General features: G+C 57.2%; 1 protein-coding gene across 1 annotated transcript; it reads left to right on the top strand.

Annotated features, from left to right (window-relative positions):
* Window positions 1-409: 409 nt before the first annotated feature.
* Window positions 410-6,884, top strand: CALHM3 (calcium homeostasis modulator 3). The gene is made up of 3 exons (XM_028511424.2): window positions 410-800; window positions 2,851-3,106; window positions 5,943-6,884. The coding sequence occupies exons 1-3, from the start codon at window positions 514-516 to the stop codon at window positions 6,432-6,434; spliced, it is 1,035 nt and encodes a 344-aa protein (XP_028367225.1). The 5' UTR covers window positions 410-513; the 3' UTR covers window positions 6,435-6,884.
* Window positions 6,885-9,239: the final 2,355 nt, after the last annotated feature.

Here is a 9,239-nt window from a genome sequence, read left to right as displayed (position 1 = left end):
GGTTTAATAAACCCTTCTCAAGGGTTTTCTCTTCCCAGAACTCTTCAGGCAAGGTAAGGTGGCCCTCCTGGCTCCTCCCAGCCTGAAAGTCAACATGAACTCTCCCTGGGCTCCGCTGAATCAAGTCACGTTTTGATCAAGACCAGAAAACATAAACTGGCTCCATCAGTGTCTTGCCCTTACCATACCCAGAATTTGCCTGTCCCTCAGGGGGCACCCTGCCAGCTGTCAGGCCTCCACATCCACACCCTGAAGGGAGGCGGGAATGGGCTGGGGAGGCATGGAGCGGCAGGGCAGGGCAGGGCGCATTTGCCTAAAGGTGCTTCGGGCTGGCTGGTCACAGAGAGGAGGGAGTGGCACCGGCGACAAGCAGGCTGGGCATCAGAGCCTGTGTAGAGAGCTGGACCTCAGAGGCTCAGCTGGGGACCCTTGGAAGAGAAGAAGCTCCCGGGGGCCCAGACTCACGCCCAGCACGGCCCCTGACCCACGCTGCCCACCCGCCAGGCGGGAGCCATGGATAAGTTCCGCATGCTTTTCCAGTACTTCCAGTCCAGCTCCGAGTCTGTGATGAACGGCATCTGCCTGCTGCTGGCTGCGGCCACCGTCAAGCTGTACTCCTCCTTCGACTTCAACTGCCCCTGCCTGGCACGCTACAACGCCCTCTACGGCCTGGGCCTGCTGCTCACACCGCCGCTCGCCCTTTTCCTCTGCGGCCTCCTTGCCAACCGGCAGACCGTGGTGATGGTGGAGGAGTGGCGCCGGCCTGCGGGGCACCGGAAGAAGGACCCAGGGATCATCAGGTACAGTCCCACACCACCCACAGGCCTGTGGGCATTGTCAGGGCCCCTCCCACACCTGCATGGACACCTCCAGGAGCACCCCAGCCCCAATCCTCCCCTGTGGGCATTGTCAGAACCCCCCGCCTGCACAGGAATTGCGAGGGCACCTCCAAACCCTGACCCTACCCATGGGCGTTGTCAGCAACCCCCCCAACAAAAACACTGTCAGCTGACCCCCAAGTCTCAATGACCCCACGGGTGTTGTCAGGGCTCCTCGCCCACCCCCACAGTCACTCTCAAGTGTGCCCCCTCCTTTCCCCAGCTAAAGCATCGTCAGCTTACGAGCCCCATTTGCGGTTTCCATTCTGGAAACAGATATTCCTGTCCCTGTCATTTGTCACCTTTCTGTGGCCATTGCTAGAGATAGATGAGTGGCACAGAATCACCCTGGTCACATCTGTCACGCTGGCCGTGGATTGACTGCACCTCGACACACGCGGAAGGGCCATCCCGTGGCACGCACAGAGTGTTTGCGTGTGGTGTGAAACGCATGACCAGCCTGCAGGCTGCGTCACTCTCCCTTGGGCTCTCCCCGCAGCCTGCGCTGCCGAGTCCTCAGAGCCCCCAGCTGGGGGGCGCCGTCCATCAGCATCAGCCCATGGGGCTGAGCCATTCGAATCGCCGGCTGGCCAACACTGAATAGCAATGCGGAGCTCCGAGCCACCTGCTGTGTGTGCACCGCCTCTGAATTCTCGCCTCGGCCCTGGGCCCGCTCTGGCGGGGGACCCACTGTTAGGGACAAGGGACCGGAGGCACAGAGAAGTGAAGTGACTTGGCTGACTCCCCCCGGCAGGAAGAAGCACAACTCACGCTCCTGCCCTTGCTGTTTTGGACAAAACGTCTCAGTTCTCTAGGCCTGTGGGCAGTGGCTGGGTGGGGCACGGTGGGGTTTTGTCCACTCATGATCTCCCCCATGCCTGTCCTTTGACAGGGACAACTGAGGTGTCCTCAAGGGTGTGTAAGGTAACTCCATGACAAGCCTTCAGTTCCCCCTTCTAACCACACTGCCCCCATAGAAAATGCTGGAACCAGACCCCCAGCCCCACCACCACCACCACTACCAGGGGATTTAGAATTCACTGCTGGGTGGGCCATGCACACACACAGCGGGCACCGTGTCATTTTTGGACACAGTGCGACTTGGAAACACCTGCATCCTGGGTGCGAGCACCTCCCTCTGTGCTCCTTGGGGGCTCTGCACTCCCTGTCTCCACATGCACTGAGAGTTCCCTTAACCTTCTTCCTCTTCTTGGGGAGCCAGTGGTTGCAGCTCCACTGGCTTCTGTCCTGTGACCCACACCCACTGCAGGCCACCAGAGGGGTGGCGTAGGTCAGGAGAGGCACCTAAGCACAGTCGGAGGGTGGGCTCCCTGGATGGGGGTGTTTGAGGTGCTATGTCAGGGAGGGTTATTGGGCAGGGCTGTCTTGGTTACGGCTCCCCTCGAAAGCAGGCTCTTGGAGGATGGCAATGATGGGTGGGCAGACTCAGTCCTTCTGAGAGGGTGTGTAAGACACACCTCAGAAATGTCCCACTGAGGGTCTAGAAAGATGGGGCATTTATTCCCCAGGCCCCATCCCTCTTGAGCTGAAGGTTGATTTGAGGGGAGAGGGGTTGTCAACATTCTACCGCTTACAGTCTGGCCCTCAGGCAGATTGAGGTGGTTGAGGTCGGAGGCCCTCAGGCCTCCAGGGGAACAGGAACTACCTGCCAAAGCCGTGGGTGCCCTGGCTGGGCAGGGCCCCCGCAGAGTCTGCTACAAGGCCCAGAGCAGGAAGACCACCAGCTGCAAAGTGTGGCGGCCCCGGGACTCCCAGGGCCCCAGGCCCACCTCCCTCTTTGCCCTCTGCTGCCAGGAACCCTGCAGTGGAAGCTAGAATCACTCCTTTGCTGTAACTACGACTACTATTTCCCAGCCCTCCTGGGAAGTCCACCTTTGCATCTCTCCTGTAGCCTTCCTGCTTCAGCTGAATTCCAGCCGCCCTTTGTGACCCCACTTTGCTCTGCTCCCAGGTACATGTGCTCCTCGGTGCTGCAGAGAGCCCTGGCCGCCCCCCTGGTCTGGATCCTGCTGGCCCTCCTCGACGGGAAGTGCTTTGTGTGTGCCTTCAGCAGCTCCGTGGACCCTGAGAAGTTTCTGGACTTTGCCAACATGACCCCCAGCCAGGTCCAGTTGTTTCTGGCCAAGGTACCCTGCAAGGAAGACGCGCTGGTCAGGGACAGCCCCGCGAGGAAGGCGGTGTCTCGATACCTGCGGTGCCTGTCACAGGTAATTTGCGAGGTCCTCTCCTAACACTCCCAAATACCTTGTGTGGGTTCCAAGGGCTGAGGAGTACAAGTGACTTCCTGCAGCCCCTCCCCACTCCTGGAGACACAGCCAAGGAGCAGCTGGTCCCTGGGGGGACCAGGAGCGTGAGTCACGTACAGGACAGTGTGGGGCCTTAGGAAGTGAGCACCTGGTCACCGATGCTGACTCACCCGGGCACAGAGGCCAGGTACCCATATCCTCCAGGAGTCAGCCGGCCCCTCCCCGGGAGGCTGGGTGGCAGGAAAGCACTGGAGGCAGACGGCTCTGTCTGCCCCATACACATGGTCCTCCCACCCAGGGGGTCGAACCTCTGGGCGTCTCTGCGCCACACTGGAAGAAGACGAGTTGTCTCGGCCACACATTAAATACACTGTGACACGTAATCACAGAAAGTCTCATGATGTTTTAAGTAAACACGATTTTGTGTTGGGCCACATTCACAGCCGTCCTGGGCTGCATGTGGGCCTCAGGTTGGCCACCCTTTTCCCACCGCTCAGAAACAATACTGACTACGTTTCACGGAGCACTCGTGTGTCAGGAACCGCACTGAGTATTTCACATGCGTTATTCCATTTACTTCTCAGAACAGCCCTATGAAGAGGGTGCAGTCGTCATCACCCCATTTTACAGATGAGGAAATGCAGGCTCTGAGAGTTTGGTTCACTGGCCAAAGTCACACGGCTTGGAAGAGGCAGGGCAGGGGTCTATAACTGCTGACCCTCTTGACCGCCGGCCTCCCTACAAATGCAGGTTCTCCCCAGACACCTGGCTCTTCACAGAGTATCAGCTCATTGTCCTGGGAGCAAAGCCCAGCCCCATCCCCAGCCCAGACTCCAGACTCCGCCCCCTGCCCCCCCCCCCCAGACCCTGCTGGGCTGTGTCCTACAAAAAGTAGTTACATGAACCACACGTGCCGAGTATCACTGGGGCTGCAGAGTACAGAAGCGTGACCCCAGCCCTTCGCGGAGCTGAGACAGGCTGGTGGCAAAGGCAGGCCTGCAGTGTGGTGTAGAGAGGACCAGTGCTCAGGATGCACTTGATTCTAGTTCAGGCCGTGACCTTGGCCATGTCGCTCTCCCTCTGGGCCTCAGTTTCTCCTGCAAAATGAAGGGAGGTTTGGTCTCCTTCACTTTGACGGTCCCTGCAGGCTGAAACACTTCAGGCTTCACTAGCTCATGGGAAAGAGTGTGTGGAATTTTCAGCGAGGGCAGGGCTGGAGTCCTGATGCAGCTGTCAGTTTATCAGGCACAGTAAGTGCTCCTCGCATGTAGAATACTCACTCACACGAGCATTGTAAGTTAGTTAGCAGGGGTGGGGGTGGGGGCCGAAGGAGAGATGTCTGTGTCTGTGTTTGTGTTAGAGGAGGGACGTCTCTGCTCCGGGCCCACACGGTTGCTCTGCTCTTAAGCGCGGCCTTGAAGAGACAGGAGCTGTGGACGCACAGAGAGGAGGGGGCAGAGTCAGCCAGGTGTGGGCTCCAGCCCTGGAGAACTGCTTCCAGGTGTTTCTCACTCTTAGCCTAGAACGTTGCTCACTGTTGGTACCATACACAACTCTTCCTCTTCCTCCAGGTCTCAGCCTGAACCTCATTGTTCCCCGAACCCTCACGTTCAGGTCCGGGAAATCCCTGTGATCCCCTCCGCATCCCTCAGTGTGGCCCCTGGCCTGTCATCGCCCGTTAATTGTTTCCTCCACTTCAGTGTGAGCTCCGTGAGGGAAAACACTGAGTTCCTGTCGCCTCCCCCATGATATAGCACAGATGGGTGCATAGACGGGGTGGATAAATATGTGTGAGGGTGGGAAGGATGATGGACGATGGATGGATAGATGGATGGGTGTGCAGGGGAGGCAAAATTTTACCTCTTCCAATCTTAGGTTTCCCACTGAAGTGATAACAAAAAGCATTAACAAATGGGAAGCAAACAGTGTATTATGACATGCAACGCACATCACAGGGGAGAAACCTAAACCGAAGACTAACTCACAGTGGTGGCTTAGAATTCTGGCTTATAGTTCATCATTAGCAAAGAGCAATACCTTTGTAGAGAAATGGCAGGACAAAGGAAGGCAGCGCGAGGCTTCCGGGGGCAGACACGGTGGGCAGGTAAACGCGTGGGAGGAAACACAGGGTTCCTTACTCTTCACGGATGGAGTGAGGGTTGTCTGCTTTACACCCTCTGTGCTGTCTCGGGGCGGATGGGGGTCTGTCTCCAGTCAAAGGAGAATGATATCTTGCCTTGAGGCAGAAAAGGGGAAGGTAGAGAGAGTTTTTCCTATGTTTGCTGCTTCTTAACTGTCTTCAGGTCAAAATAATTTTATGTCAAAGAGGCATACTTTGGGGGGACAGAGTCTGGTTTCGCCCCAGAAAGGTTGGGAGGATGAATGGTGGGTGCACGAATGGCTGGGTGCACGAATGGCTGGGTGCACAAATGGCTGGGTGCACTAGCTAAAGGAAGAACGAGCGTCAGAACATGAACTGGTGGGAGGACAGACGGCTGGACGGGAGGACACATGATGGACAACAGAAGGATGGCTGGAGGATGCTGGATGGGAAGGTGACAGATGCACAGTCAGAGGAGAGGGTGGGTGGCTGGGCGACCGGGGTGGAGAGGTAACTGGGGAGAGGAATGGGTGTGAGGATGAGAGAGTGAGCAGGAGGGAGGAGGATGGAGGCGGTTGGTAGGATGGATGGCTACACGGGGGGTTAAACAGACCTGAGGAAGGATGGAAGAGTGAGACTCTGGAACACCCATGCCGGCCACGCCCACCCCTGACCTTGCTCTCCCCACCCTCTTAGGCCATGGGCTGGAGTATCACCCTGCTGCTGATCGTGGTGGCCTTCCTGGCCCGCTGCCTGAGACCCTGCTTTGACCAGACAATCTTCCTGCAGCGCAGATACTGGAGCAACTACGTGGACCTGGAGCAGAAGCTCTTTGACGAGACGTGCTGTGAGCATGCGCGGGACTTCGCCCACCGCTGCGTGCTGCACTTCTTCGCCAGCATGCAGAACGAAATGCAGGCGCGGGGGCTGCAGCGGGGCAAGGCCAGCAGGGGTGCCGAGGCCCCCGAGATCTCAGAGCCCACCGAGGGAATGGACGGCGGGAGTGGGAAGGCCTACCTGCGCACAGTCTCCAGCCAGGAGCAGGTGAACCATCTCCTGAGCACCTGGTACTCCAGCAAACCGCCGCTCGACCTCGCAGCATCCCCGCGGCTCTGGGGGCGTGGCCTCAGCCACCGCGCCCCCACCGTTGCTCAGGGTACCAAGCTGTCCCAGCGCACAGACGTGTAGGCCCCCCCCCCCCCGACCCCGCAGTGTCCCCACGTCAAGGGTCAGTGCTGACCAGGGTTGGGGCCTTTCCAGGCTGTGGGAACCACAAGGCAAGCCAGCCTAACCCTTGTTGGCCTCCTTCCCCGCAAATAGCCTAGTTTCTGGGGGTGGCTGCCCCTGTGCTCTAAAGCAGGGCTTCAGAGACTTGACTGCGCTCATCACTCAGCGGGGCTTTCGGGAAATGCAGATTCTGATTCCGCGTATCCAGGACTGGTTCCAAGACTGCGTTTCTAACGGGCCCCCAGGTGACGGTGCGGATTCTGGTCAGGGGACCAGACTTTGAGTAGCAGGAATCCAAAATGATCTGCCACGGGTTCTGGGTTCTAGGTGCCAGATTCTAAATAATAATAATACAATAACGATGACAACAACAACAACATGTTTATATGGTGCTTACTATGTGCCAGGCATTGTTCTAACTCCCTTACATACAGGTGTGGGCAAAAGTAGGTTTACAGTTAGGAGTTTATTCTTGTATTGTTATTTATTTATTATCGTATTACTTATTTGTATTGTTTTCATATGACAACTGCAAACCTACTTTTACTGCAAACTGCAAACAACTGCAAAACTACTCCACCCCTGTACATTGATTTACTTTATCCTCATGATAACCTAATGCAATACAATGATTATTAGCCCTATTTTTAGAAGGGAAAACGTAACGAGGTTCAGTGGCCCGAGGTCACCCATGTAAGCGCTGAAATCTGATCGCAGGCATTGGCTCCAGAGTCTGCTCGGAACCGCACGCTGGTCAGCCCTCTAGATGGTTTCGTTTGTGTGTTTGTTTTCGGTGCTCTGGTTGGGTTTCCTGCTGCTTGCGCCAGGCTTCTCTGATAAGGCTCTCGCAAGCTCTGCCGGTTGAGTTCCTCTCGAAAGTGAGATTAGTGCCTCTTGCTGGCTACTGCGCATGAATAGTTTTATGTTTTCCTGTTGAGGGGATTTTTCTGCTTTTGAATGTCAGGAGGGCTGACCCTTTCAGCCAACCCCCAGCTTCCCTAGTCCTGCCAGTTCTCTTTCCAGCAGACCACAGCTGAGCGAGCAGCCCTGCCGGGTGCAGCCCCCCCCGCCCCAAGGTGCTGCTCCTTTTGCAGTGCAGCTCCTCTGTCAGCCCGGCTTTTCTGCCCACCTTCAGTTAGCAGGTGCTTCCCCCTCACCTCTCCACTCCCCACCTTCCCCACCACCTGCGGCCTGACACCTGAGCTCAGCATCTCTTTACAAGGCTGCCTCCTTCCTCAGGCATTTCCAGGAGTATCTACCCACTGCCCTTAGGGAGAAGCTGGCACCCTGGGGAGGAGTCCTCCTGGCGTACGGTGTAAGGACCAGACCTGCAAATTGGGGTGGGGGCGGACCTAGACAGCTCCACACTGAACCAGAGGATTCGGTCCGTTCCGATGGTTAAGAACCCCTGGGCCAAGTGTGCCTGTGGGGTCTGGCTCTGGGATGAAAACCGTGAATCACCAGGGTTAGATCTTGCTGGGGGAAAAAAGAAAACAACAAACTACTGTCACTCAGTGTCTGGTGGCCCGACAGGAAGGGGTGGGGAAGATCTAGCCTGTGAACTCCTCTGGGTCCCCGCTCCTCCCTAATGACTCACCCCCACCACACACGCTTAACCCCACTGTGGTCTTCCTCCGCACAAACGGTGCAGTCCCATGCTTCTCTTGTCCTCAGGGCCTAGAGGCAGTCTGGGGGCCCCCGGATGCTGCACCCCCCCACAAAGCCCAGCCCCCTCCATATCAGGCTAGCCACATCTGCTCTCCTGGGCTCTTGCCAACAGACAGTGTAGGACCAGACAATCCCTGCCGCTCAGCCTCCGCCCGCCTCCCCTGCTGTGGTTAGGCCATGCAAATATCAGAAATGGCATTGGGGTGAGGCAAGATTTAGGCAAAGTGTTAGCAGGGGTTGGATTGGGGGGGGGGTGAGAGAGCCTGATGGTGGCCCAGTGAGCACTGGAGAGATCCCAGCCTGGGGAAAGGAGGCTCAGGGACCTCCCTGTGGGCTGCAAAGATGCAGCATCTGGACCAGTAAAAAGCCACTGACGGCCATCAATGCTCTCACCTTCTTACATGGAGCACTTATAGAGCACCTACCGCTTAGACAGCCCTGTGCCAGGGAATGGGGGAGAGAACATACACAGATGACAGAGGCTGCCCAAGGGAGCTTGCTGTCTCACGGACAGACAGTCAGTGGTGGGTACGGAAATCATTACCATACCAAGCAAAAGCTGTAAGTGATATGACAGAGGCGAGCCAGGTGCCACGGGGATTTAGCATGGACAATAATGGCTCCAAGCTGGGGATCAGAGAAGGCCTGGTGTGGGTGGGTCTCAAAGGGTGGGAAGGGTTTTGACAAGTGGAGAAGACATGGGGGTGGGGCAGAGCGCTGCAGCAAGAACAGGCAAAGAGTTGGGAAAGGGGCAATACATGTTTCATTTATTCATTCAACAAACATGTACGTCCTTCTTAGGTGAAGACCTAAGACCTCTGCTAACACAGCCTGACAGTACTCTAGCTGCCTGGGCAGCCGCATCTCACTGACGGCTGCTGCCTCCTCCACTGCCCGGCTCCTCCCACAGCTCAGGGAGAGCAGCGCCTCACGCTGCTGCTCTTCTACGCAAATTGGACATTTTCCTAAAGGTCCGGCTCCCGCTCTGCGGAGGCCCCCTTTGCATGCTGCTTTTCATGACACTTGACTCCTCCAGCCCCGGGGTGGGTGCCAGGACAGCACTCCTGAGGGCAGGAGGCACAGGGCCCCGTGCACAGC

This window comes from Phyllostomus discolor, chromosome 5, assembly GCF_004126475.2.
Source record: "Phyllostomus discolor isolate MPI-MPIP mPhyDis1 chromosome 5, mPhyDis1.pri.v3, whole genome shotgun sequence".
NCBI lineage: Eukaryota > Metazoa > Chordata > Mammalia > Chiroptera > Phyllostomidae > Phyllostomus > Phyllostomus discolor.
Note: the sequence above shows the minus strand (reverse complement) of the source record. Positions and strands in the feature narration are given on the sequence as shown.